Genomic DNA, 27525 nt, shown 5'->3' with positions numbered 1-27525 from the left:
AAAGGATTTAATTTTAACAGTGTTCACTCGAAACCCTTCATTGTGTCAGCAACTCTGTTCGCCGACTACGGAAGTCGCTCAAAATTCGATTCATTACCTAGCCCTACTAGAAGATAGGAAAATTTATATTCAAATGTGTCGTTTCATGTCCAGGTGAAAGCCGAAGAGGACAAAGCAGACAGGACAAACCTTCTCAAGGAGCTCCATGAGGTCCAAAGCCACGTGGGCTACACCAAAGACGAATTAGAAAGTTACAAGTCCCACAATGAGAAGCTTCAGGAGGACATTCAACTGCGTGAGGTCTCTATTTCTAAACTCAAAGAAGAGCTCCTGGATGCCCAAACGAACGTGGATACCACAAAAGAAGAACTCAACAGTTACAAATCCCACAATGAGAAGCTGCAGGAAGATATCCAGCTCCGCGAAGCTTCCATTTTGAGGCTAAAAGATGAGCTCCAGGAGGTCCAAAAGTACCTGGGCACCACCAAAGAACTCGACAGTTACAAAGCCCACAATGAGAAACTCCAGGAGGACATTCAAGTGGACGAAATGTCTATTAGCCGACTAGAAGAGGAACTCCAGGAGGTCCAAAAGAACATGGACACCACCAAAGAAGAACTGAACAGTTACAAATCCCACAATGAGAAGCTTCAGGAGGACGTTCAAGTACGCGAGCTCTCTATTTCTAAACTCAAAGAGGAGCTCCGCGAGGGCCAAAATAATGTGGCGTTCACCCAAGAACTAACACGTTACAAATCCCGCAACGAGAAGCTTCAGGAGGACATTGAAGGGCGCGAGGTCTCTATTTCTAAACTCAAAGAGGAGCTCCAAGAAGTCCAAAAGAACATGGACTCCGTCACAGAGGAACTTAATGGTTACAAATCCCACAATGAGAAGCTTCAGGAGGACATTCAAGTACGTGAAATTTCTCTTAGTCGACTTGAAAAGGCGCTTCAAGAGGTTCAAAAAAGCATGGACACCACCACAGAAGAACTCAACAGTTACAAATCCCACAATGAGAAGCTCCAGGAGGAGATTCAGCTCCGTGAAGTCACCATTTTGAAGCTCAAAGAGGAACTCCAAGAGGTCCAGAAGATTGTAAACTCCACCCAAGAACTGAGAAGTTCCAAATCCCACAATGAAGAGATCCAGCTTCGTGAGCTCTCCATTTTGAAGATGAAAGAGGAGCTGCAGGAAGTGAAGAAGATTGCCGAAACCACCAAAGAAGAACTGAGAAGTTCCAAATCCCACAATGAGAAGCTCCAGGAGGACATCCAGTTCCACATGGTCTCCATTTCAAAGCTTCAAGACGAGCTACGGGAAGCACGAGCTGCCCTGATGAAGGCGGCCGACTCGGCCTCCACGTCCCCTTCTCCCGCTCCGTCCCCTCAGCTTTCCTCGTCCACCTTCCAACCCAAGAGGAAAGCGAGCAGCAAGCAGCCCCTCGCCAAAGGCAGCAAAGAGAAGACCTCCCTTTCCAGGAAGAGCGCTGCGCCATCCAGGAGTACCGAGCCGGCCGCATCAGACGCCTCCACGCAGAAGGCCGCCAACAAAGAGCTGGAGGAGGTGATGGGGGAGTTCCGGGAGAAGGTGGTCCAGATGCAGGAGCTGCACGCGGCCGAGATCCTGGACATGGAGGCGCGGCATATCTCGGAGAGCGACGCGCTGCGCCGCGATGTGCACAACCTGGAGGACGAGTGCAAGGCGCTCAAGGCCGTCATTGACCAACTGCGCGCCACAGAGGTGAGCACAACCAGGCATTTATTTGACGTGTTTAATTGAGTGGAAGCTTTTTAAATTTTATTTTATTTAAGTACAGTGCTACATTGACTTACAAGTTGAATTTGTTCCGTGCCCAAGCTCGGAAATCAATTTACTCATATCAAATTAATTTTCTCTTTTGAAATGAATTGAAATGCCATTAATCCGTTTCAGCCCCCCCCCAAAAAGTATTTCTGTTAAGTTTTTAATGAAGAAAAATAGCACTGCATTGTAAAATATAAAAACCTAATAAAACCTAATAAAAGACAATGTAAAGAAATAAACTGGTTTTATACAGTGTAATTAAGTCAAAAGCCTTTCACACATGCGCGTACAGGGAACTTAAGTTAATTAATTAAAAAAATACAATGTAATATATATTATAATTAAATATACAATAATATAAAATTTTTATAGTATGTTGTATTTCAATTATATATAATTTTGCCGGTGTATTGTGTTAATTTACCAGAAATGAATTGTCAAACTTAAGGTAAATAAGTTTTTTTTTTTTCCTGAGTAGCAAAAATTTGTCGTCATCTTGAAGTGAGGCATGAACAGTCACACTCCTAATTATCCAGTGAGTTTTACAAATTCAACTAATTAGCCACTCCTCAAGGAAATGCGGTCATTTACTCTTGTATAATTATGAATGAATTATATTCTTATGACATTACTGTTTTTAGGTGCCCTTTTCGAGAAAAGATCGGCCCCCGTCACAGTTCAAAGATGGCTACACGAGTGGTAAGGTCAACAATGATCCCAAACGATCGTTTATGATCCTCATTTCCAATGTGAGTTTTGTTCCTTGTTGCAGACAGCAGCTCGGACTACAGCCAGAGAACCGGATATGATCTGCCTGCTGGACTTCAGCAGGAGTTCCGAGTGACACCTGAAGGTGCCAGAAGAGAGCCCGACGATCCAGTATTACCTGATAGGATCAAGGTCAAATAACTTGAGAAAAGCATAACCCTGGTTTGAAACCCTAATTCTCTCCCTAAACCTGGGTTCAAGACCTAATATGGAAACCTTAGCTTTGTTTGTAACTGTTCCTCAGGTTTGCAACCCTAAGTTTGAAAAAGTAACCTTTGACTCCCAACACAAATTTGGAACACTAACCCTGGTTTGAGACCCTAGGACCGGCTTGAAATCCTAATTTGAAACTTGAATTTATGCTGGAAACGCAAACTTGAAACCCTAACGATTCAAGCGCAGAGGTTTAAGTTTCAAAAAGTGGCGTATCGGAGGAGTCTAATGCCACGTTGTTGTGTCTCCATGTAGTCGTTGCTGCGTGAGGTGCACCAGGAGGGCATGCACGTCCTCTCACTGTCGGAGCTTCCTGTTTCCGAAAATGATCCCGGCTGCCATTTGAACCTGCAAGTCTGGCTGAAGGAGAGAGACTCCCTGCTGGCTACTGTGGAGTCCCTCAAAGGCCTCATCACTCATATGCAGACCACACAGGTTTTTTTTTTGTGGTTTTAAAAAAAAAAAAAATAGTTTTACCGCCCCCACATGCTTTCAACACATTTGAAATGATTAAAACATTCTTAAACATACTAAAACACACTATTTTTTTAGTATTTCCTAGTGCCTTTCCTCGCTTTCTTCTCGAAATAAGAGGCAAAGCGTGCTTTTACTGTCAAACTGACACAAAAAGAAGACGATTGAACATTTATATTGTATTTAAAGACCAACATTTTCATCCAAACCATATAATTTTGTCTACCAAAAGTCCACCAGCTTAATATAAAACGCAAAACATCATGGATGGGCCTACGGAAATTAGCATGGATGACTCTTACATTTTTTGTGCTGCTAGGTGTCAGGAGACTCTGCAGACTGGCGTGCAGAGCTCTTGGAAGCGATGCGCCAGGTGTTTGTGAGGGAGCGCAGCGTGCTCAAGAGCGTCCTCTACAGCCACTTGGAGCTGGTGGACACCAGTGACGCCGTCATTCACTTCAATCAGCTGGAGCGAAGGCTGGCTGAGCAGGTTTAAAATAATTTAAAATAAATTATTACAATTATTATTACTTCATTGAAATAATTATAACATTCATCATTTCATTTTTTTCAAAATTTGTTTTAGTTTGATGATATCGAGATTATTAAATAAATCAATCTAATATTGGTTATTACGGCCCGTGCACAGGATGCTCAACACAGAGAGGCGATGGGTTCCCTTAATGCCGCAGACCGGTCCAGCCTCATCTCGGAGATCCATCAACTCCGAGGTCAGCTGGAGGGCCTCCATCAAGGTGAGGCGGCTCAAAACAAGCTCACGGCATATAAATAGATAGACACAAAAAATAAAACGCCGTTTGACTTCCTCTTTTAGGTGCACGACCCGCCGCCATATTGAGTATGACGGAACAGCTCGGGGGAGGTGACACCGACGGAGCCCCCCAGGCCAACGGGCTGCTGCTGGAAGAGCTCAAAGTAGAATTGTCCCAGACCAAACTAGAGCTGGAGACCACGCTCATATCGCAGCACAAGCACCTCAAAGAACTGGACGCTCTCAGGTTAGATTGGACACTGTTTGATGCAAATCATTTGCTTAAGTGTTGCTAAACATAGACAAGTTATACAATAAAAACTGCCTTTGGCGCTATATTGGATGTGGCAGATGTCCCCCTTAAACAAATGCAAGTAAATGGACTAAACTTCATCCAGTGAATTTCTACTAAGGGCATAAAGTTGATGCCTCCCATTCACGCACACACAAATATTTCTTCATTGGAAAAAACTGGGCTAAAAAAACAAGAAAAATAATAACTAAATGAGGAATATATTACTTAATTCAAGCAAAATCTGTCTGCCAATTCTGCCAATAGAACAGTAAATTTTGACTGCCAAGTTTCTTAAAACAACGCACACACAAAAAGTAATGAAATAAGGACTATATTATTTAAGCAAAATTATCTAGCACAAGAAATGTTGACTTGGAAAGACGTTTAAAACGCTGCAAAAACAGGAGAAAAATAATGAATTGAGCAGTATATTACTAAATTTAAATAAGCTTATCTGGAAATAGAACTGAAAATTTTGACTTAGCAGTTCTTCTTAAAACAACACATCAAAAACTAGGCCAAAAAAACGAATATAGAGAGACTGGAAGAACCACTGAAAGGCATAAATGTGTACGTTCTTGGAAATATTCATGGCTATTATAGCTGTTGTGATTTTTCCTTTTCAGCTCCTTGTTAGAGAACAGCAAGCTGTGCAAAAGAAATTGAAATATTGTACAGTTGGGCATGTGCATTTTAAAGTTTAGAGGTCATATTAAGTTCACCTGTAAAGGTCATTGTGCATATTTGGTACATCCTGAAATTTCACCTGGAAGCCCAACATCCCTAACTTTTTATGACTCGTGTTAGTGTACGATGTCTATGGTTGCTAAAGATGTTATCATTGCGTGCAGGGCCGAGGTATCGCAGAAGGCCTCGGAAGTGGACGTGCTGAATGTGCAGCTGTTGGAGGAGAGCCGCAGAGGCCGCGAACTTCAGTGGACATTGGAGAAGGAGAGGTGTCGCGCAGGGAGGACCGAGGAGAGTGCTCGAGAACAACTGGACGTAAGACCGCTTCAGCCCAAAAGCGACAAAACGCAAACCAACTTGGACTTTGCTTCCAAGGACTTGAACCTGACTTTGGAGGAGCAAAAGAGTCAAGCGGAGCAGCTGACGTCCACCTTGAACCAGGAGCGCCAGGCCTCTTCCCGCCTCTGCCAGCAGGCCGAAAGGGAGAAGCTGAGCCTCCACAGGCGCCTACGGGAGCTCCAGGTGCAGCTGGAGACAGAGCGAGCCAAGGCCCGGGAGATGAGCTCAGCGCTGGGCACGGAGAGGGCGTTGCGGGTCGGCTCAGGCCCGGCGAGCCAGGAGGAGAACCTTGTGGAAGGACTGCACCGGGAGCTGGATGACAAACAGGCACAGGTGTGGGTTAAGCTGTTGTGTGATCGCCATCATAACATCCTCATTAACTGTACGGGACATGTTTAGGGTCACATTTTACCACATGCAAAAGCTAAACGTTAACCAATGTATAATCACATTTAAATAAAGGTAAAGAAAATGGATGGATGGATAGATAGATACTCATCCTTTAAAGATACTGCCTAACTCCACAGGTATTTTTTTATTTTTTATTTTAACAAGTGTAAAAATAAGTTCATCATAGTTGGTTAAAACTAAAATAAAAACAAAAAAACTAAACTAGCAAAAGTACTCATCTGTTGAAGATGTAATATATGAAATGTACAGGGGATGTTTTAAGTAATAGCCAGCTGCCATCAAATGTAAAAGTTAAAGATAGTCTGATTAAAGTAATGTTCTAACCTTTTAAAGACCATGTATTAACTCTCCAGGCGATGTTTTAAGTTCACTTAAAACATTCGTAATTGTTGTACAAGTCTATAAAGCTAAAATATTTAAAACACTGGCTAATAAAACTAATTTAAAGTAAAATTACTTATCCTTTGGTGACGTGTCATTTACTAGCTGGACAGTTGATGTTTTAGGTTAGAATTTAACATCCCTAACTGCTGTGCAGGTATGAAAATAAATTAATCAGTCTAATTAAATTAAAATAAAACTACTCACCTTTTGAAGACATAAAATATTCACTGCACAGGAAATGTTTTATGTAACATAATAATTTAACAGTGTAAAAGTGTGTAAAAAAATCCTATGTGATTTTGTGACTAGCAAATTGTAAATATGCTGGGGGAACACTATAATGTATTAGTACATTTTATTTATACGCACACTAAACAATAAAATCTAATAAAACAATGTCAGTTATGGTAAATACATCATATGTTGTTTTTCTAGGTGGTGCATCTCCTCAGCCAAATGGAGGCTGAGAAGCTAGAGGTGCTGAGAAAGGATGAGGAGCTTACCCTGGCGGGCCTCAAGTCCAGGCAGAATCTCGAGGCTCTGCTGGAGGCGCGGGCCCAGCTGGAGAGCCTGGAAGCGCAGCTGTTGGAGACGCGGGGGCAGCTGGAAAGCGAGGAGGCGAGGCGGAAGACCCTGGAGGAGGACAAAGAGCGATTGGAGGAGAGGTTGGGTCGAGAAGGCGAGGCTGGGCGGGGGACGCCGTCCGCGCCCCGCCACCACCAGGGGCTTTGGCGCACCGCGGACACTATCTTGGGTAAACTGCACCTCGTTGCTTCCAATATTCGTGGAATGGTGAGCAAGACAACTACGGAGATCACCAGCGAGGAGATGTCGCTCCTCCAGTGCAGTGTTGATGATGTCATCAACATGCTGCAGCAATCTCCAGCTCTCCCCGCCATCCCTGAGGTTAGCAATACTTTCTATCAACCCCTAATATTATTAAACCCTAAAATGTAACACACATATACTACTACTCTACATCAGTAGTTCTCGAAATATTTACACCAGGTAGGCCTACCACATTATGAAAGTCCCTTTGTTCACAAAAAAATTGCTCCATCCTGCTAACATCATGCTTCTCTCGTGGTTCCCACCCTCCTTAGAGTGCCGCCCTGTTGGCGGCAGCCTCCTCATCGGGCTCTTCCCTGACCGAGCGTCTGCTCCGGCAGAATGCCGAGCTGACGGGTTTCGTGGCCCGCCTGACGGAGGAGAAGAACGACCTGAGGAACCACTCGCTGCGCCTGGAAGAAGAACTTCGCTGCTACCGGCACGCGGGTGACACTGTGAGTACTATTAAAATGTTATGAAATATGAAAATAGTGTCATAGTTACCATACAGTGAACCCCGTTTATCATGGGGGATCTGTTCCACACCCACTCGTGATAGGTGAAAATCCACATGTAAAAACACAACTAAGTGTTCCTTAGCGCTCATTCCTATTCACTCGCTGTCAAGAAATGGGACTTCACTGCCGCCTCTTAAAAATCTGTGATGTAGTGGGGACATGAAAGGTGAGCCGCCATATTGTGGAAGTTCACTGTATTCTTTCCACCTTTTGTAGTCCAGCGGCAGGAGAGGTGTGTCCAGTCCGGACGCGCCCGACGTGCTGATGCTCTCTCAGGAGAAGGAGGCCTTGAGTCGGGAGAAGATCCGCTTGGAGAAAGCGTTACATCAGGCCCTCGCTCAGGTGGCGCGGCTCAGAGGAGAGATCAGGACTGACACGCTGAGGGAGATTACCGGACCTGAGGCAGACAACGCTGCGCTCAAGGTGCGAAGGAAATATTGTGGATTAGAACTCTGACTCTGTACACCACAACTACCGGGGTAGTTGGTAGGTTGTGTGGGTAGGTAGGTATGTAGGTTGGTTAGGTATGTACTGTAGGTATGGTAGGGTGTGTTAGGATGTGTTGTTAGGTTGGTTAGATACAGTAGGGTGGGTAGGAAGGTAGGTTAGGTAAAGAAAGTAGGTTCATGAAACTACATGTTAGGGCTGTTTACACCACAAAAACTGGGGCGACCCTCGGTCACTAGGTAGCTTAGGTAAATCTGTTGGTAGTTAGGTTGCGTAATAGGTAGGTTGGTTGGTTAGGTAGGGAAGTTGCTTGGTCGCTAGGTGGGTTGGTAGGTTAGGTAAGTCGGTGGATAGGTACGGTGGGTTGGTTACGTTTCTAGGTATGTAGGTTAGGTGTTTAAGTGTAGGTATGTTGGCTACAATCGGTAGGTTAGGTTGCTGGGTTGGGTAAGTAGCTTGTTAGATGTTAAAAAAAAGCGTGAGTGTTGAACCAGCATCTCTTCATCCTTGCGTTTCCCCCTGTACAGAGGATGTACGGCAGGTACCTGCGCTCAGAGAGCTTCCGCAAGGCTCTGATTTACCAGAAGAAGTACCTGCTGCTGCTACTTGGCGGCTTCCAGGAGTGCGAGGAAGCCACGCTAACCCTGCTTGTCAGGATGGGCAGTCGGCCCTTGGAGGGGCTGGGCGGCGGCCTGCGGGGGCAGCGCGGGCGGGGGCTCACGCGCTTCCGCTCGGCCGTGCGCGTCTCCATTGCCCTCTCCAGGTAAGGTGGCAAGAAAAATCAAAAAGCTAATGTGTTTTCATTTTCACTGACCTTGTTTTTTGTGGGGGGGGGGGGGTTTGTTTCAGAATGCGTTTCCTGGTCAAGCGCTGGCACAAAACGACAGGCTTGAGCAACAGCTCCCAGAAAAGCGAAAGCACGCAGATGGGTAAATAAAATCCATCAGGGGTTTGATTGGCTCAAATTGAGGCAGAAGGTACTCCTGTTCTGATCACTAGTTCAAGCAAACACATTTTCTGTCTTTACAAGCATTTTATTGTTGCTTAAAATGGGCTAAAATGCAGGAACCTTCTTTGATATTAAATTAAATAGCTATAACACGATTCAGATTTTTCTGTTAAACAATGTTTTGTTGAAATATGTTTACAATGTGTTGAATAAGGTTCAGGCTCACTCACAACCCTAACGAGGGATCAGAAAATGGATGGATGGATGATGTCAGAGGTGGCCTGAAATTTGCTCAGTTTCAGGGTGTTGGCAGTCTTCTTTGAACAAGAAGTGCTGTATTGAACTTCCACACACCTACTCCCCATTCATACGAGACCTTGTCACACTGTATCATGTTACTCGGGAGGCAAAATGGGTCCAATTTGGACGTTTTTCACCTAAGGGTGTACTCACTTTTGTTTGATAATATAAGCCATTAAAATACACAAAAACAACATTTTCCTTGTTTTTCAGGCACTGGTGGTAGAGATTACCTCCACCTGGGTGTGGACGTGTACCGGGACCGAGGCAGCGGCTCGACCAGGGGACGCAGTGGGCGGGAATCCCCCAGATCGCCCATCTCCTCCGCACAGCACAGGTAGGACGAGACTCAGAAGCCTTAGGCGAGGCCGAACAATGCCAATTTTTAACGGTGCATTTCTTACGTCCCAGGTTTCACGCAGCCGGAGACCCCGGGCTGCTCACGTGCGCCCACCTGCAGAGCTACGACCCCGACCGGGCCCTCACCGACTACATCTCCAGACTGGAGGCCCTGCAGAGGAGGCTGGGGAGCGTCACATCAGGTTCTCGCCACTCATTTACTCGCCACTTTTTGCGTTGGAATCTCTCCTGTGTGTTAAATACAAAATGTCTTCTGCAGGTACTTCGTCTTCGCTCGCTCCTCTGCACTTCGGCTTGAGAAGATAAGAAGACGAATCGACAAGTTGCCTTTTTTGATGCAAACTGTTCTCGTTCTACATGGACCAAAAAACACTTTTTCTTTGGTGTGTGACACATGTGCGTCTCTTGTCTCCACTTGGAGGACATGTAATTTAATTAAACAACAAATGGTGTACATTTTGTTCATGGATAATTTAAAAGGCTTTTTGAGATTAATTTATGTTTGTCTGGCTGTTGGTTGGCAAGCAAGGGGCTTAACTGGATTCTTCTACTTGTTTTGTTTCAAGACCCGAAGACATTTGTAGAGAGCGTATTTTTATAGAAGCTTTTTTGGCTATTTTGTCAAAAACTGAAATAAAGGAGAAGAGTTGAACGTGGTTTTTATTTGGTGTTGACTAGAATATAAGTAAAACTATATAATGTGCATTGTTCGCACTCACAAATGTAATTTTTATTACAATTTACAGAAATAAGTAGTAGACAGTTTTGAAATTTCCCAGTTTCATCTAATGCAGCATATTCATTTCAGTCTTATAAACCTACACAACCTAATATACAGCTATAGCCTGGTTTTCATGCTTCATTCAAGAACACTAGGAAATTGTGCAACAAGTAAAAAAAGGTTTGAAACTCATAGCTCATTTCAAATTTTCCATTTTCTTGACTGCAGCTTTTTAATTTTAATATAAATTCTACACCACTACGTTCTTTCATAAATGTGGACTTCCTGTTTTTTATGTTGAGTTCAATAAAACTGGGAAAATGCGACTTTGAAGTTGAACATGAAAAGTATAGTATTCCTGACTTCACAGCATAACCATTCAGTTGCACTTGTCCTTGTTGGAGTCTGAAATCTCCCGGGGTTATTGAATGCAGCATGATCGTAAGGCCTTAATCAGCCTCATCCCCAGCACACTGATGCTGAATTAGTGCTCTGTTTTTTTTACGTGAAACTGATGTTCACATCCCTGTCTTCAGTGTTTCCTCCTCCTGTATGCGATGACGGGGTTGTGTGGGGTGTGTATCATGGTGGTGTAGTTAATGGTGGGGAAGTAGCCGTCCACCAGGTCGAAGTCGTACATGCGCAGCAACGTGGACCAGATGGTTTTGATCTGCACGTAGGCAAAGTTCTCACCGATGCATCGATGCCGGCCTGATTCAAAATGACAACAACAAAAAAAACATTGGTCATTCCAGAATTGGAATTCTTTGTCCCCTCCATGAAAATTCCAAAAATTATTTCCTGAGACTAGATGTAGTAAAAGTGCTTCATATTTAAAAATGTGCTTTTTTTTCCCCCTCTTGACCAACCATGTTATTTTGTTGGTGTCTTCCCTGTAATTGTACAATTTATTTTACCACAGCCATAGTTTAGTCGCAATTATGCTTTGAAAATGTCTCTCAACACACACGCAACCGTTACTAAAACCTTTTAAGCCATCTAGAGGAAGAGAGTGAGCTGCATGACATCAAGCTAATGGCTCTGACAATGGCAAGACCTAAGGTTAGCCCTCGCTTCTATTTTTTCACTATTTTCAGTCTTAATGGCGTATGTCACTCAAACCCATACAACACTGTTACTCATACTATTAGAAAAAGAAATCAAAGAAAAAGAATAGTGTTTCTTTTTTCTTATATAGCTAAGTTTGTTGCTGACAAGTTAGCATAGCAGCAAAACACATCTACGCTATGCTAAAATTAGCATTAGTTTTTCTACCCTGTTACTCATTATCAGAAAGACATTAAATTGCTCTTTAAATTATAGCGCTAAGTTGGTTCTTGACCAATTAGCATAGCTGCTGACACTGTACTCTTGAGCAAAACCTAACATAAGCATTGATTTTCAACCATGTTACTGTAATTAGAGTAATACTAAAATTAAATTAGTATTCAAATAAAATGTTACTTTCTGTATTTAATTGTAAAGGATTCATTCAGTGATATATACTTTTTAGGAGGCTGAGTATCTGTAATAGAGTTGCACCAAACAGAGCAAAATATATGATATGACAACTAATAATCTCATAAAAAGTATACAATTGGTACAAAAACTCGGGTATGGGAGGAGTTCGGTGAGGCCATGGAGAAAGACTTCCGGACCGCTTCGAGGAAATTCTGGTCCACCATCCGGCAGTTCGCAGCTGAGTGTGAAGCGGCTGGGGTGAGAATCAGCACCTCCAAATCTGGCGTGGGGTGCCCTCTCCAGGTCGGGGATGAGATCCTGCCCCAGGTGGAGGAGTTCAAGTATCTTGTGGTCTTGTTCACGAGTGAGGGAAGAATGGAGATCGACAGGCGGATCGGTGCAGCGTCTGCAGTGATGCGGACTTTGTATCGCTCCGTTGTGGTAAAGAAGGAGCTAAGCCGAAAGGTGAAGCTCTCGATTTACCGGTTGATCTACGTTCCTACCCACAGCGATGGTCACGAGCTGTGGGTCGTGACCGAAAGAACAAGATCCCGGATACGAGCGGCCGAAATTAGTTTACTCCCCAGGGTGTCCGGGCTCTCCCTTAGAGATAGGGTGAGAAGCTCGGTCATCCGGGAGGATCTCAGAGTAGAGCCGCTGCTTCTTCACATCGAGAGGAGCCAGATGAGGTGGCTGGGGCATCTGATTCGGATGCGTCCCGGACACCACCCTGCTGAGGTATTCCGGGCACGTCCAACCGCGAGGAGACCCCGGGGACGACCCAGGACACGCTGGGGAGACTACATCCTTCGGCTGGCCTGGGAACGCCTCAGGATCCCCCCGGAAGAGCTGGATGAAGTGGCTGGGGAGAGTCTGGGCGTCCCTGCTAAAGCTACTGCCCCCGCGAGCCGACCTCGGATAAGCGGTAGAAAATGGATGGATGGATGGATGGGTGGGTCCGTTTTTCAAAAATGTTGGTAGAATGACCTATATAGTGTAACAATACAAATACGGAGCTGGAGCGTTTTGGCTTGGAAGGAGTGCGTACCTGCTCCAAAGGGCACGTAAGCGAACTTCTCGCCGGCAGCGGGGTTGTCATGGAGGTAGCGCTCCGGGTCGAACCGCGTCCTCTCCCGCCACGTGTCCTGCAGTCGGTGGTTGACGGTCGGGGAGACGCACACTTGGTGGCCTGCTGGGATGGTGAAGCCCGACGTCTTCTGTGAAACGGTTGGAAGGGATGTGAGTTATTCAAATGCAGACCAGGATCACATGTCAGAGAGTACTGAAACATTAGTAGTCTCCACAGAACGTAACATCACCTTTAATACTGCACCAGGAACTAATTTACAACAATTCAGTACTGTACTTTTATGGTGTTGGTTAGCAACACAACATTGTGGCTCGATTACGCGAGAGAGTTGATTGGAACGCCAATTGTCCCTAACATCATGTTGAGCTGAGAACTTGTTTTCAACAAGACGGCACACTTTCACTGTAAAATTGCTTCGTAGGTGCTGCTGTTTTGGTTGGCAACAACATTGAGGAGCGACGGCGAGTCATATTTTACCAGAGCGGTAAGCGCCAACCATCTAACCCAGGATCAATTTGACTACTGCGTAGGGAATTTGTTTACACACTTTTACCATTTACGTTCCTTAGTAGGTGCTGCTGCTTTGGTTATCAACACAACATAGAGTCAGAGTCTACCGGAACACTGACCATCACTTATATTATGTGAGATCATCTATAATACAATGAAGGCAACTTGTTGCTGTATACTTTGTCACTAATATAGCATAACTTCAACTTTAATACCGTGAAAGGAATTTGTTTATGACAAGTCGCCACATTGCACACATGCCTCAGTGTGTGTTACTGTTTTGGTTAACAAAGGAGTCGGAAAAAATGATGTTATTCATTACCTGAGTAGAGCGAGCCATCCTCATCATGGTCATGATGGGTGGGCGCAGCCTCAGTGTCTCCTTCAAACAACGCTCCAACAGGCTGAGGTCCTTCAGCTTAAGACAACATCATTAAGAACATGTATTACTTATGAATCAATTCATATTAGTTAAGGCGGTCGTACCTGATCTAGTTGCAGGGGGGGCAGGTGGTCGCCGCACACAGCCTTCTGCTCGGCGTAGCACCGCTCCTGCGTGGCTTTGTCCCGGGCTAGGAAGAAGCCCAACCAGGCACTGGTGGTGGACGACGTGTGCTGACCGGCCAGCAGGAGGCCGATCAGCATTCCGGCGATTTCGTCGTCCGACAGCGTCCGTCCGTCCCTGACAAGCGGGGAAAAAGCAAAACACGAATCACATTTTCAACTCGACTAGCTTTGAATGGGAATTAAGATTTTTCTACTTGTAGGTGGCGTCCACAAGCGTCTGCAGGATGTCGTCAATTTTCTCCCCGGAGCTTCTTCGCTTCTGGATCACCTTGTAGAAGATGTTCTTGATTTCCCGGTGAGCTTTGTCCCGCTTCCTAATGACGACAAAACACTATTATTATCTCAAATCATCTTTCCTCATTGAAATAAATAAATACCATGCATCCGTTCCAGCCCCACAAAAAACATCAATAAAGTTTTTTGTAATGTGTTTAAAAAATACTGTACAGTATTGTACTTTATAAAAGCATACACTGATAACATATTTAAATATAATGTAGAGAATTAAACAGTTTGAGCATCATGATTTCATGAATTAATTGTGCAGCTCCTTCTGGTTTGTACACCTTGGCCACCAGGGCTGCAGTAAAATACATGCATACGTAGATATGCAAGAAGTCACAACTGCTCAGTAAGATGCAGTAATATTAGTCATTTTTCGCAGACGATAAAGAATATATGTCTGTGAATATTGTTATATTTTCTGTCCACATGTGTTGCTGCACCGTCGGTGTTCAAATATCATTTGCTTAAAGGGTTTTTAACTACCGAAACATTGATGCCACTTTTGTCGGGAAGTGTATGGCAGTTTGCATTATGTGTTAGTATTAAGCAAAGGACTTTTGTAACTTATGTGGTTTGGTTAAAAACACAAGTCTATTTTTTTTATGTTTCAACTTCAACTGGGAATGGCAATAAACAGCTTGAAGCAAGCATTTGCTTTTAAAAAAAAAAAAAGAATTCTTCACTATCTGCTACTTGTTGTCACCATTTAGTGCTTGTAACTAAAATCTTTGCTCACAAATCAAGACAAAAAAGTCGGCTGAGTGACGACTCGCATCTCGCAAGACTCGTAAATCTGGACACTTGTAAGTTGAGGTACAAATGTATTACATCGGCTTTGAGGCCAGGTTTTGGTGCCATTTGTGGCATCTTAGGGTGTTTAACACATTCACTGCCATTGACGGTTTTAGAAGTCAAATATCCATGTTAACTGGGAAGGCTGGCAGTGAATGAGTTAAAAGAGGTCAATACGTGAGTTTTTTTTTTTTTTTTTTTAGCAAATAACGGCAGATATGGTCCCCAAAGAAATTTGCGAATAGGTAAATCCGTGAGTAGCAAGACGCAAAAACAGCATGCGAGAGAACACTGTATTATTATCTCGCCCCTAATAGGAAAAAGGTTCCCCAACCCATGGCTCCCCATGACGATGATGTGACCATGTCATCGTCCTACCTGAAGCTGGGTAGCGGCAGCCATCCGGGCAGCAGCCAGGCGGCGTGGCTGAAACCTCCATCCAGGTCGGCATAGAGCTGAGCTACGTGCTCATCCAGCAGGCCCCGAATCTCCTTGCCGTGCAGGCAGTTGCTGGCCGTCAGGATGATGAGCTCGCACAGCGCCTCGAACAGGTCTAAAAGTAGAAAAAGCTTCAATACAACTGACATACAACAACATACAGTATCAATATGCTCATGTAAAATATTGTTATTTTACAATTAAGACATTCAGAAATAGTCCTGCGCTATTTAATTTCTCCTCCACTCCACAAGGTGGCGGTATGTACCAAAGCTACCTTTCAATTATTGCCTCCCATAAAAATACAGACCTGGATGGGCCGCACTTCCTCTTTGTCCCCAAACACCACAGCTCAGCTGTGTTAGTGATGTGTGCCTTTTACTGATGAAGATTGTTTTTGTATTAGGACAAGGTAAAGTTTATTGGCTGCAGTTACATCCAACCTTTTGATGAAAGATGTCATAACCTTGCTCGAGATACCATTTTTGACATATGTTGAGCCCTGCGACAGACACAGAAATTGCGCACACAAGTGTATAAATGTCTAGATCTTACTTCTCTGGCCACTGTCTCCCCATCTCTGAAAATACTCGATAGTCTCCGCCTCGATGATCTTGACGTGTTCCTTGAAGCGAGCCATATTCAGGCCTGTCTTCAGCATCTTCTTTTGTTCCAGGAAGATCTACACACGCACAAACATCCATGGTGTGACCAACTTCTGCATTTTGGCAACGACAATGTGTGTTTTGGCGGACTCTCACCGGGTTGGGGACATCGTAGGCGACTCCTTTGCCGAAGACTGGCGTGGTAAGTCGGGAGTAGACGTCCTCTGCGTTCAAGTCCTCGTTTTTGCTGTTGAAGAGCAGCGTGGCAGCGTCGCTTCCCAGAAGGTACGTGAAGGTTTTTCCCACCATGGTGAAGCTGAACACCGGTCCGTACTGCAGAGGGGCGGGAATTTAGATGTTTAACCCGCTAAATGCTGGCCATTTGTGTCTGTCTCACTTCCTTATTAACGCAAATGTAAAGAAACTTCCCAAGGCTGGGGATTTTTTGATCTTGTCATTTCCAACTTCACCTTTTAAAATATATCAATGATGTCAAATTGTAAGTTTTTTGAAACTCATCAGAACGACATTTAATTAATTTCTGGATTAAATCATACAATTTGGGTAAATTTAGTTTCATTCTAGGTTTCAACTCTTGTAAATTGTTTTATACCTTATTACATCATTTGTCATTTTTTGGGGAAAATGGAGCAATCCAAACTGTAGATGCTCGCTCTGCTGGCTTTACAAAGACTGTTGTTATGACTTTTGGCTAGTCCACAGCCCATTTTTATGCTGGATGTCCTCGGTGACGCAACCCGACTTTCCCGAACTCGCAGTCACAAAAAATGTTTTTTTTTTCTTTTCAAAAATGTTAAGAGACAACTATTTAAGTCATGCATACCCTTCAATATTGTGGCAAAGCTGGCACACATCTTCTCACTTGTGCACACAGTCATCCAAATCACTTTCATATAAGTTCAAACTCATCTTAAATTACACTTAAAAATGATTAAATGGCTTACACATGGTTTGTTTTTCAAAAAAATGCATCAGAAGTGCGCATACACATGCACATTCCGCAAAGACTGTAAGTTACACTAACAACCCAGGCTAGATGTAGCTCCTCCTCGACAAAAAGGCTCATCACTCAGTTGCAATGTATCACTTTAACATATTTCTCTGACAGCAATTACTACTTTCCTATTTGGTAAGGAGTTTGTCGCCATCTTGTGGCCTTTTAGAGCATTTCAGAAAGAGTACAAAAGAAACAAATAGAAGTTTTTCAAATAATAGCTGGGGATAGGTTCCACGGGGAGACAAAAGTAAATACAGTGAACCCCTACTATTCGCAGGGAATAGGGACAGAGCTCTATTATGCGTAATTGATGCCCAGACTAAATGATGCTCTTCCCTTTACTTCAAAATAGTTCCTTTTCACCAGATGCCACAAAATGGCGCCAAAGAAATATTTTTTATACTATCCATGACTTTGGCCTGAGGACAGAAACAGCGAATAGGTGAGTTTTCAGCAAATAGGTTCTCGAAGAAATCACTAATGCCGGATTGTGGGGAATCACTGTACATTTTGTGGCCCTTGACAGGACTTCATAAAAGCTAAAATGGTCGCCCATAGGTGAAAGGATACCCGCCCCTGCTGTGGATCGTAATATCGTATAATTAATGTACTAAAATGTAATTATGTTGTATTAAATGTGTACATTATATTTAAAAAAATATTTAAATTAACTGTAAGATTTAACTTACTTTTTCATAAGCGTTTTCTAAAAAGTCAATGGGACTTTTGCCAAATGCAACAGCATGACCAAGGAAGGGGACACTGGAAGGGATGCAAGGTGGATATTTCTGTATTTAGAAAGGGAAGGAAAAAAAGTGTTAGAATTCAAGCTTTCAAGTTTCATTCAATTTAAGGCAACTTACCACATTCTTGTCAGAAGTCAGTCTGTGTTGTATTTTGCTGTAAAAATAGCCCAAAGTGAGCGTGACGACAGACGCGGCCAGGACCAAGGAGGTTAGGTTGTCGTTCATTTTGCCCACAGTGTCCCCGAGCAGCTGGGTGCTCATTTGATACAAGTGCATCGACATGTTTAAAACTTCTGCTCGCTTCTTCAAGTCTACGGACGGCTCATTATAATCTAGGACAACTCAAGTCATAATCATTGAACCGCCGGTGTTGTGTCCCCGCCATCTCAACCTGTAGTCAACTTCGGTCCCGCCCCCGCCTGACCGACAGAATTTTCCGATTGGCTGTTGCTTTCGCATCCGTCATGCAACTCCTTCTGTAATTGGCTGCTTTCGTCTGAACCGATGTCGGGTGTTATGATGTCACCGTGTGGCCGAATAAAATATAAAAAACTATTAGTTTTTTATTTAAACTCATTCAATGCACACGAGTCAGTCTCTTAAGACATATATTGATATTTCTTAATTAAGAAAAATAGAGTTTTGGGAGATATTTAAGGAAAATAGTCACAAACTTGCGGCACCTGTGAAGTTTAGCTCATGTACGCCACTTGTTAGCGCCATTTATCCGTCAGAAAAGCACATTTATCCCTTAATAAACCGTGAAAACGACTGCTTCGTCGCAAAAAAGGTAACTATTTAAGAAATTACGCATTATTTTATTATTAATAAATTAATATTTAATATTTTACATACTGTATGTTAGTTAGTATTAGCTTTGTGGCCAGAGCTAGCTACTTTTTTTGCTGCAAATTAGCTGTTATCACAATACATATCGTAAAAAACATTGCTTCCCAAATTTTATTTAGCAACTGCACTTATTAAACATAACAAAAATGTCACAAAGTATATAGCCTACAGTATCGACCTGAACTAACAAGTTAATTAATTCCTTGACCAAGCTCATCAATTTACTCAAATATAAAATCAATATTCCCCATTGAAATGAATCAAAATGCCATTAATCCTTTCCAGCCCCCACAACACAACCATTTTTTTGTTTTTTTAATGGAGAAAAATAGCACTGTACTGTACATTGTAACATTGAAAGAAATAAACTGGTTTTATATAGTGTATTTACTGAACGTTGGGAGTGGGACAAGCAAAGTCACAACAACTGTAGTGTTGTCGGTGTGCCTTTAAGGGGCATGGCCTAGTGACAGGAACACAGCAAGTATGAGGACGTCGGTTTTGGCCTACTGTAGCTACTTTCAAGTTTTGTCATTTTGTACTGTGAGGATAGGCGGTACGGAAAATGAATGGATTAATAGATGTTTGACAGTCTGCGACTATCGCTCTTCTTCCCCCTTTACTCGAGCAGTGTAACTCTAAATTTGTCTGGCAAAAAAACTACCAAGCGGTAGTTTGTAACTCGAAACACTCGTAAATTGGCCCAAAGGCACCACGATATACTCGACTTAAATACTATAATCATGATCGCATCTAAATGTTTTTGATCATAAATGTACTTGGTCAGTTTGAAATCCGAGCCTATTTAGTCATACTTAGTTTAACACAAAGCTGATGTACACACAGGAATTGCAGAAAGACAGTTACTGGATGATTATTTAATTGTTCTGCCTGTCACTATACAACACTGGCATAGATAGATGAACAAAGATATATTTGCAGTAAACTACTAATTTAGTGAAATTGGTGGTTGGCAATCACTGGTATGGAGTATGTATGTCCTTTCTTTAATTAATCCCCTAATTGAGCAAATTTTAACATGAAAATAAAAACAATGCTCTTATTCAAACATTCCATTTATTAAAACAAATTATTAAATAAACATATTTACATTCACATGGAAATACGAGATTTGTCAAAACAATCTCACAGACATTGAACTTGTGAAAGAGATTACTACATTAGCACACTTTGCCCTCAGTTGTAGTCATTTATTATTCAGCGTGGAAATGGTTTGGCAGCTGTGTCGTCCTGAGCGCTCTCGGTTCAGCCATAAGCGTATTTGTCTGTGGTGCCTTTCTCGTTGGGGGTCATTTGCCCACTCAGCTTCATTAAAAGCTTCACAATGAGGCCAGCCTATCAACAATTATAACAGACATTCATTATTACAACATAAATGTTTCAAACATTTCAAAATTAAGTGACGATTCCACTAAGCTGTACATTTAATTTCCGCTCACCGGGTTGTATTTGAAGACAGCATGTCAGGATTTGGCAATAGTTATGTAAATATACATTCAACAGAGTAAACAATGGATGACCGCCACCATTTTGTGTCCTTTTCTTCACAGTATGTGTTAAGAAAAGCACATGTTGGTGCATTCCCATTGTCTTGCGCACACCATAAAAAAAAGGTTTCCTTAATTTTTGAAGCCACGCACCCCTGCCTCCAGCACACACCCTAAAGATAGTCTTTCCCAAACTTTTCATGTCATACACTGCCTTCGATCTGACAGGCATACCCTCTAACACTCGCGCACCTTCAAATAAAGGTTTCCTCCCACATCCCAAAAACATGAGTGGTAGGTTGATTGAAGACTGTAAATTGCCCGTATGTGTGAATGTGAGTGCGACTGGTTGTTTGTTTCTATGTGCCCTGACATTGGCTGGCGACTGGTTCATGGTGTACCCCATCTCCCGCCCGAAGATAGCTGGGATAGGCTCCAGCAGCCCGCGACCCTAGTAAGGATAAGCAGTAATGAAAATGGATGGATGGAAACTCCATCACAACAAACTGCCTCTACCTCATGCACGCCCTTAAAAAAAGTATTTCCCCCAAAGAAATAAGGGACACACAATCTTCAACATCCTGACAGAGTTGGTGTACCACCACTAACTCTTGCAAGTTCTTCCATACCAAACCCCTTCAGATGTGCTTTTATGGATCACTTTTACCTGCTTGGTGTGCACAATGAAGTTCATTTTGTTCTCGCCGCTGTGCACTTGGAAGTACTGGTCAGCTTGTCCTAGCTGCCACATGAACGTGCCGTACTCTAAGCTGATGAGAAGTGCCTGCAAAACATCAAAGGATCAAATCAAAGCATCGCATAAGACGATAAATATTCTGATGAGAAGACGAGAGGACACCACACCTTGGTCTCCATGTTCATGAGGTGGAGCCCCTTGGTGTTCACGCCCACGTAGACCCGGATGACCTTGTGGTTGCTGGCGCTGGCCTTGGTGTAGACCTGTCCCGTGAAGAAGGCGGCGCCATAGGTGGGGATGTCCCAGCAGTTCTGCAGGAAGAGCCGCTGCAGGTGGTGCATTTCCTTGCTCACGCCCTCGCTGGTGCTCAGCGCCTGTTGGTAAATGAACTCAAAAGATTTAAACAATGACAGGAAAACTGGTCCAAACTTTTTCAAAGTTCCACTCTACTTTGTATTCGTGCAGAATCCTGTTCGTCCAGTGGTACGCTTTGCTTTTCACTTTTAGAATAGGCACAATGGACTTTAGGTTTTCCTCACTGAAAAGACAGAACATTAGCAAAACAATGCCTGTCACAAAGAAAAAAATTCATGGATTCAGTCAGCTTTGTACTTGAGGAAGCCTTGCTTGTGCTTCTTGCTCTCGTAGTTGCCGTAGATGATCTGCAGTAGGAAGCTGGCCAGCGTGATCAGCTTGCTGTCGGGAGCCGGAAAGAAGCCCTTCAGCAGGCAGTGTCGGGCCTCGTCAAACAGGATGAGAATGGCCAGCGGATCCTCCACCTATGGCGAAAAAAAATTAAATTCTATATTCTCACATCTGCTTTTTGGCATAGTGAAGCAAAAAACACAAAATTTTCAAGCCACCCAGCTTGAAGCTAAGTAACCTTTTTCTCTATCTCCAGGGGCAACCGGACGTCCCTGCGGAGGAAGAGCTGAGGCGTCTCTCTTTGCGGGTCCAGCACCGTCAGGTCCGTCACGATCTCCGTCCAGATGCGCAGGTGCTGCAGGGGCTTGTGGTATGGCTTCAGCTGCAGGTCTGTGACACATGTGCTTGTTATTACTACAGTGTACAGAAGGGTGCATCCTTATTCTGAGACGCATCCTTGTAAGGGACAAGGGTGCATCCTTTCAAGAGTGAATTTTTGTTAGAAATTATCCTTTAAGGGTGTATCCATGTAAGAGGGCAGCCTTGTAAGGGCACATCCTTGTTTAAGTCACATCCTTGTTCAGCTATCCTTAACTGATCCCCAGAGTTCAGGTGTTAGAGTAGTGATAGAAATATACCTCTTTAAAAAAACATACACAAACAAACAAACAGTCAGTGACATCAAAACACTGCGAGGCAACTTTGTAAGGGTGCATCCTTATAATAAGTGTACATTCTTATAACTTGCTAGCTTTAGGAAGTGGGCTCACGGAGGTTCTCGGAGCAGATCCAGATGGTGAAATACTGCTGGGTCTCTTGGGAGAGACGCATGCCCTCCATGATCTGCTGCACCGTGGTGTTGTTGCCGTGCTTCAGCTCCACTGACCGGTATGAGCCGTCCATGCGATAGATGCGCACCTTCTCGTACTGCAGATGACAAAAATATAAATAATAAATAGCACCCTCTAGTGAACATTATCTAGCTGGAGCGGGTGTTTGTGGGACTCACAGGTTTACTGTTGGCCTGCTGCAGAAGCTTCACCGTCTCCTCCCATTCGTTCTGCTTGTTCTCCTCACATACTTGCAGTGGTGTTCGCTTCTGCTGATCTTCTATGTGCTAATGACCACACAGAAAATGTAAAGCATTCAACCACAATGCATTGCACCATAAACATCAGTGGAGACAACAAGGGTTCAGATATTTAATTTAAACCATTTATGTATGTGTAAGATGGGTAAGAAATGTGCCCCATTAATTCTGCCTAGCAAAAAGTGGTTGGACCAGGGACCTTGCAAAATTTCTCTTTGGGTAAAGAAATTATAGTGCCCCATGAATTCTGCCCAGCAACAAGTAGTTGAACCAAGAGAAATTACGTTTTGGGGAAAAAAAAAATTTGTGTGTGTGTATTATTTGGCATACCCGGTCGATCTCGGGGTGCTGCAGCAGGAGTTGCACGATGTCACTGTGGCCGCCTCTTGCGGCAAAGTGCAGAGGTGAGCTGAGCTGTCCGTTCAGCAGGTTCGGATTACATTTACCTTTTTCCAACAGCAGCTTTGTCGCCTCAACTTTGCCATGCCTGAAGGGAATCAATAACAAATGTAGAGAGTCAAAATTAAGTGACTTTAAGACAATGCTTAGCTTTATGGGGCCTCACCAGCAGGCGTAGTGGATGGGGGCCCAGTGGTCACTGTCCAGCTGCTTGACCGAGAAGCCGCTGTCCAGGAGCTTGGACAGCAGCTCCGTGTCTCCCTCACAGGCGCTACGGTGCAGCGGGAAGTCGTCCACCCACTGACGCTCCCTACGAAGACAAAATGATGACAAATGACAAACACAGTGGAGGAGAAACTGGAATGAGTTCTCACTTGTCCTCAGCTGTGCAGTTGGCGCCGTGCTGCCACGTCTCCCTGGTAGGGATCTGGATCTTCGAGTAGTCTGGTGCTCCGAGCCCAAAGTATGGGTTGATGATAACTTTGTCCACCTGGAGACACAGCATTTGTTTTTTTTGTTTTAAATCAAAGTGGCTGGCAATATTCAGTGGTGGTAAGTAACAGAGTAGAAGTACTGTGTCACTGTACTTAGATTTTTCAGGTATCAGTACTTGATTATTTTTACTGTGACTCGTAACATTTGAAAAATCCTGTACTTTCTACTGCTTACTTTGTCAAAATAGGCTTGTAACTTTTTTCAAACTCCAGATGACGACGAGCCCCCCACCCCCCAAAAAACATTATTATTTTTATTTTTTTTTAATCCATACTTCTACTTGAGTACAGAGTGTGAGTACTTCTTCCAACTCTGCTAATGTCTTTGTGTGTGATTAAATTCGGTCTCACCCGGTTGGTGTACTGCAGATCGGAGCCGTAGAGTGGGTTCAGGACACACATGTCCGCCTTCTCCAGGGACATCATCTTGCTCTTGATCTCCAGTGCCGTGTAACCCATATGCAAGCCCTCGTCACTCACTCGTCCCTCGCCACCGTACGCTGGGTTTCTGACGTGAGTCTTCACTCGCTCCACGGGTGCGGGACGGAACAGGGCCGGGATGGCATGTGGCACAGTGTGTTGCTCCACTAGCCATCTGGGGGTGACCAAATTAGGGAGGTGCATGTAAATTAGCCAGAAGGGATCATTAGGAAATGTGTCTTGATATGTTGAGGTTGAAGAGGTATGTGGCTTAAAAAGGTTTGGAAGAGTGAGCAAAGAGTATAAAGACAGGGTGTGTGCAAACATTCTCATGATGTTGAAAAGTATGTATTCCTTACAAAACTGAGGGACTACTTTTAAGAAATTCAGAAAGTCTGTTTTTGGGGGGGGGGTGCAGCAGAGAAGGAGTGTGAAACTTTGTTGCAAAATTCAAGGGGGTTTGTGGCTTAAAGTCCGACTTGACAGCAGCGTGTGGAGTGGCGCCTCAGGCTGGCGTGGTCTCTTTAGAGCACCTCGTTGTCACGGCGTGGAAAAGTTCCACGACAACCTGGTGGGATATAATCCAGCCACCGGAAGCTTTAAGTGGATATAATTTCGTGGCTCAAACATATAGTTATGTGCAGCCATAAGAAATCCATTTTCCCGGTCATCAGAGTGGTATTTAATTGACAGTTCAGCTGGGCATGGTTTCAGCGCATTCTGCGGGCACACCCACAGCATTCGAGAGTCAAGACAACGGCCTGATTGTTCATGATGTTTAAGCCTCAATTTATATATGTTGAATTTTTTTTAATGATTCAAATTTGGCAGGATTGTTAACAACACTATTCTCTGGTGTGTCAAATGTAGAACATTTATTTTCACTTTAGAGCGACTTGACGTGGGGAAAAATGTTGAGTGTATGTGTACTTAATTAAAAAGTGTTGTTCAGTGTTTGTAAGGCTGTTTTGGGCGGGTGTACAGGGAGGAGGGGGAGCATGGCTTAAAAGGTTTGAGGTACTAAATATGATGCAAAATCCATGCTGACTTGTCTAAGGCCAGGAGCATCCTGGCGGTGATAGGGCAGAAGTGGCTGCTGGTCTCGCTGCAGACCCTCATAATGTCCTGCAGGCAGTAGAAGCTCGGGGCGCCCGCGTTGTGGACCGGCTTGCTGTTGTCTGTCGACGAGCACTGATTTAAATATTTGTACATTAATATTAAAATAATACAATACAGCAGCTGGCGTGCACCTTTAACGCCCACTGGCACCACAAAGAGCGATGCCTCTTCAACGCCATTGTCTCCACCCAGGGAGAATTTCTTCACGTGAACCACGCGTTTACCTGAAATACAAACTTTACAATAAGACTTGTCTGAATAGAAAAGTTAATAATCCGATGCTCACCGATGAAGCTTTGGCTGTTGGACAAGGGTTTGATGGTGTCCGCAACATAGTCCAAGATGGATTTGGATTTGTCTCCCGCTGCCTGGATCTTTGTTGCCAGGAGGATTTTCTTCCTTTTTTTCTCCTTCCCTTCCAAGGGCACTTCGCTCAGCAAGATCTCCATGTGGAGATGAGCACATAGGTATGATTCAACTAGCCGGCTAAGATGTACTGTATACAGTGAACCCCCATTTATCGTAGGAGATACGTTCCAGACCCACCCCCTAAAGGTGAAAATCTGTGGTATAGTGTACACTTTAAACACATTTAAACAATTTTCTAATTATTCCTTTAGCCCCTGTTCTCACTCTCAAATTACCTAGAAATCGGACACTATTATATTATGACATCACTTTGAGAAAACAAAGTGTACTGTAAAACTGACACATAAACAAAAGTGATTTAAACATTGTATATTTAAACCAGAATGTTCAACCAAACCATGTATATTGTCTGTTATCTTAATGCTGTCATATAATGTGAAACACTGCCATAAATGAGCATTGATGTTACAGGAATTATAATCCTTTAAACAACTGCTACTTTAACACAGATCTGCACCACATATACAAAAAGAGCATCCAACAATACTCACAGGCATATATTCTCTCTGAACTGTGAGAACAACCAATACTGGAGTTTAGTTGGGAACCTTCTCTGGCTCTCAATTACGTAGGCATCTCTTCCACTAGACCTCAGTGCTCCCTGTCATGTTGCAGCACAACATGGAACTATACTGAAGGTGTGCAACTCTAAATTTGCACTTGCTTGTATACTGTAGCAACCCATTCAGAACGATCGCCTAAAAATCCGCAATATGAACGATATACTGCAATGTAGTGGGGAGTTTAATTTAATGTATACCTCATAGGCTTTGGCTCTGTACTCTTTGGAGCTTAGGCTGACTTGACTCTTGAGCCGAAGGACAGCGACAAACACCTCCTCCAGGCTGTCCTCGTTGCCCATGACGACAGCTTTCAGGGCCAAATGCTGTGGAGTGGCATGCTTGTGACAGCACACTACAGAAGACAAAAAACATTTTAAACAATAAAACAAATGTCGATCAATATTATAAGCAATTGTAGGTTAAATGTTTTCGGGCTCTTCATAACAGTTCTTTGGGTGTTTTATTTGTTTTTAGAATTGCAAGGTGGCTCTTGGTTAAAAAGTTTGGGAAAGGCCATTTCTTCAGGGTAATAATCATTATTATTATTTAACCTAACAGGTTATATATTTAATAGCCTTATTATGCTGTATTTGTTGATTGACCTCGTTGGGGGGGATTAGTAATGTGCATAATAAGCATGAGATATACTCAGACAAATAGCTACAATTGAACTACTTGTTGAATTCATGATGGTCACGCCCCGGAAATCGAATTGTTCTACGTGCCAATAACACAAAAGCTCCATAATTCTGCATTTAACACAACACTTACACATTTAACCCCATATATAACTATGTCAATTTTCGTAATTTTAACGATTTAGACGCTGTTTGGTGGTCCTAGCTTTGGATGCTACACGGCATCATCTGCTCGTTCCGAGTGCTCAAACTCACCGAAAAGCCACGCGACCTTACCACCGCTTTACCACCACCGTCGGAGTCCTTTTTGGGGATTACAAGTGTCGATCCTCGGCCTCTCTGGGTGGATTTTCTGAGCGGTTATTCGAGCTAAAAGTCGCCGCCGGCCTGAAATTTTTGGCCACTTAGCAAACAGGATGAGTCGCGTTGCGTTCAAATGCCGACAAGCCCATAGGACAATAGAGCACTCTAAAGTAGCCTGAAGCTGCGTAGGGCTAAACGTCATCTGTCAAGATGCCTTCACGTGTCGAATGTAGCGATAGTGTTTTTAACCCATTTCTTTCCTAATTTTTGGACAAAAAAAAGACCAAGTCCAAAAACCTTGGTGTTCTGATCGATTCCGACCTGACTTTCAACAGTCATATAAATCAATTACTAAAACTGCCTTCTACCTGAAGAACATATTCAGAGTGAAGGCTTGCATGTGTCAAGCAGACCAGGAGAAGCTCATCTATGCTTTTATCTCAAGTAGACTTGACTACTGTAATGGTCCTCTGACTGGACTCCCCAAAAAGAGCATTAAACAGCTGCAGCTCATTCAGAATGCTGCAGCTCTGGTTCTGACCAGAACAAAGAGGTCAGACTATATTACTCCAATTCTAAAGTCTTTA

The 27525-nt window shown here is 43.5% G+C and overlaps 3 protein-coding genes across 5 annotated transcripts in view; 1 reads left to right on the top strand and 2 right to left on the bottom strand.

Moving 5' to 3' along the window:
- akap9 (A kinase (PRKA) anchor protein 9) overlaps positions 1-10527 on the top strand; it is a 56091-nt gene extending 45564 nt beyond the window's left edge. Inside the window, 17 exon segments of the mRNA XM_061665718.1 lie at positions 154-1743; positions 2448-2505; positions 2579-2706; positions 3043-3222; positions 3581-3751; positions 3911-4016; positions 4097-4280; positions 5180-5330; positions 5391-5687; positions 6585-7055; positions 7253-7432; positions 7712-7918; positions 8470-8705; positions 8792-8871; positions 9405-9528; positions 9603-9733; positions 9811-10527. Of these exon segments, the coding sequence (XP_061521702.1) occupies positions 154-1743; positions 2448-2505; positions 2579-2706; positions 3043-3222; positions 3581-3751; positions 3911-4016; positions 4097-4280; positions 5180-5330; positions 5391-5687; positions 6585-7055; positions 7253-7432; positions 7712-7918; positions 8470-8705; positions 8792-8871; positions 9405-9528; positions 9603-9733; positions 9811-9857 (4341 nt within the window). The 3' untranslated portion in view covers positions 9858-10527.
- On the bottom strand, positions 10204-18190 carry LOC133396184 (lanosterol 14-alpha demethylase). 3 transcript variants are annotated; one of them, XM_061665715.1, is made up of 10 exons: positions 17902-18190; positions 17728-17826; positions 16177-16353; positions 15971-16097; positions 15356-15530; positions 14095-14214; positions 13820-14015; positions 13656-13751; positions 12782-12950; positions 10204-10983 (listed from the first exon to the last, which is right to left on the bottom strand). In XM_061665715.1, exons 1-10 carry the CDS (start codon positions 18064-18066, stop codon positions 10805-10807), a joined length of 1503 nt encoding a protein of 500 aa, XP_061521699.1. In that variant the 5' UTR covers positions 18067-18190; the 3' UTR covers positions 10204-10804. The 3 variants fall into 3 exon arrangements, with proteins under 3 accessions (XP_061521699.1, XP_061521700.1, XP_061521701.1); XM_061665716.1 differs by having other exon boundaries at positions 12782-12947; XM_061665717.1 differs by lacking the exon at positions 17728-17826.
- A 1503-nt stretch (positions 18191-19693) lies between these two features.
- On the bottom strand, positions 19694-27072 carry krit1 (KRIT1 ankyrin repeat containing). The gene is made up of 17 exons (XM_061665349.1): positions 26891-27072; positions 26195-26349; positions 25292-25448; positions 25137-25229; positions 24935-25064; positions 23818-24061; positions 23347-23462; positions 23139-23282; positions 22904-23060; positions 22493-22600; positions 22254-22410; positions 21722-21873; positions 21451-21617; positions 21289-21376; positions 21006-21212; positions 20809-20925; positions 19694-19989 (listed from the first exon to the last, which is right to left on the bottom strand). The coding sequence occupies exons 2-17, from the start codon at positions 26294-26296 to the stop codon at positions 19900-19902; spliced, it is 2229 nt and encodes a 742-aa protein (XP_061521333.1). The 5' UTR covers positions 26297-26349; positions 26891-27072; the 3' UTR covers positions 19694-19899.
- Between the last annotated feature and the right edge of the window lie 453 nt (positions 27073-27525).

This window comes from Phycodurus eques, chromosome 20 (genome assembly GCF_024500275.1).
Source record: "Phycodurus eques isolate BA_2022a chromosome 20, UOR_Pequ_1.1, whole genome shotgun sequence".
NCBI classification, from domain to species: Eukaryota; Metazoa; Chordata; class Actinopteri; order Syngnathiformes; family Syngnathidae; genus Phycodurus; species Phycodurus eques.
Note: the sequence above shows the minus strand (reverse complement) of the source record. Positions and strands in the feature narration are given on the sequence as shown.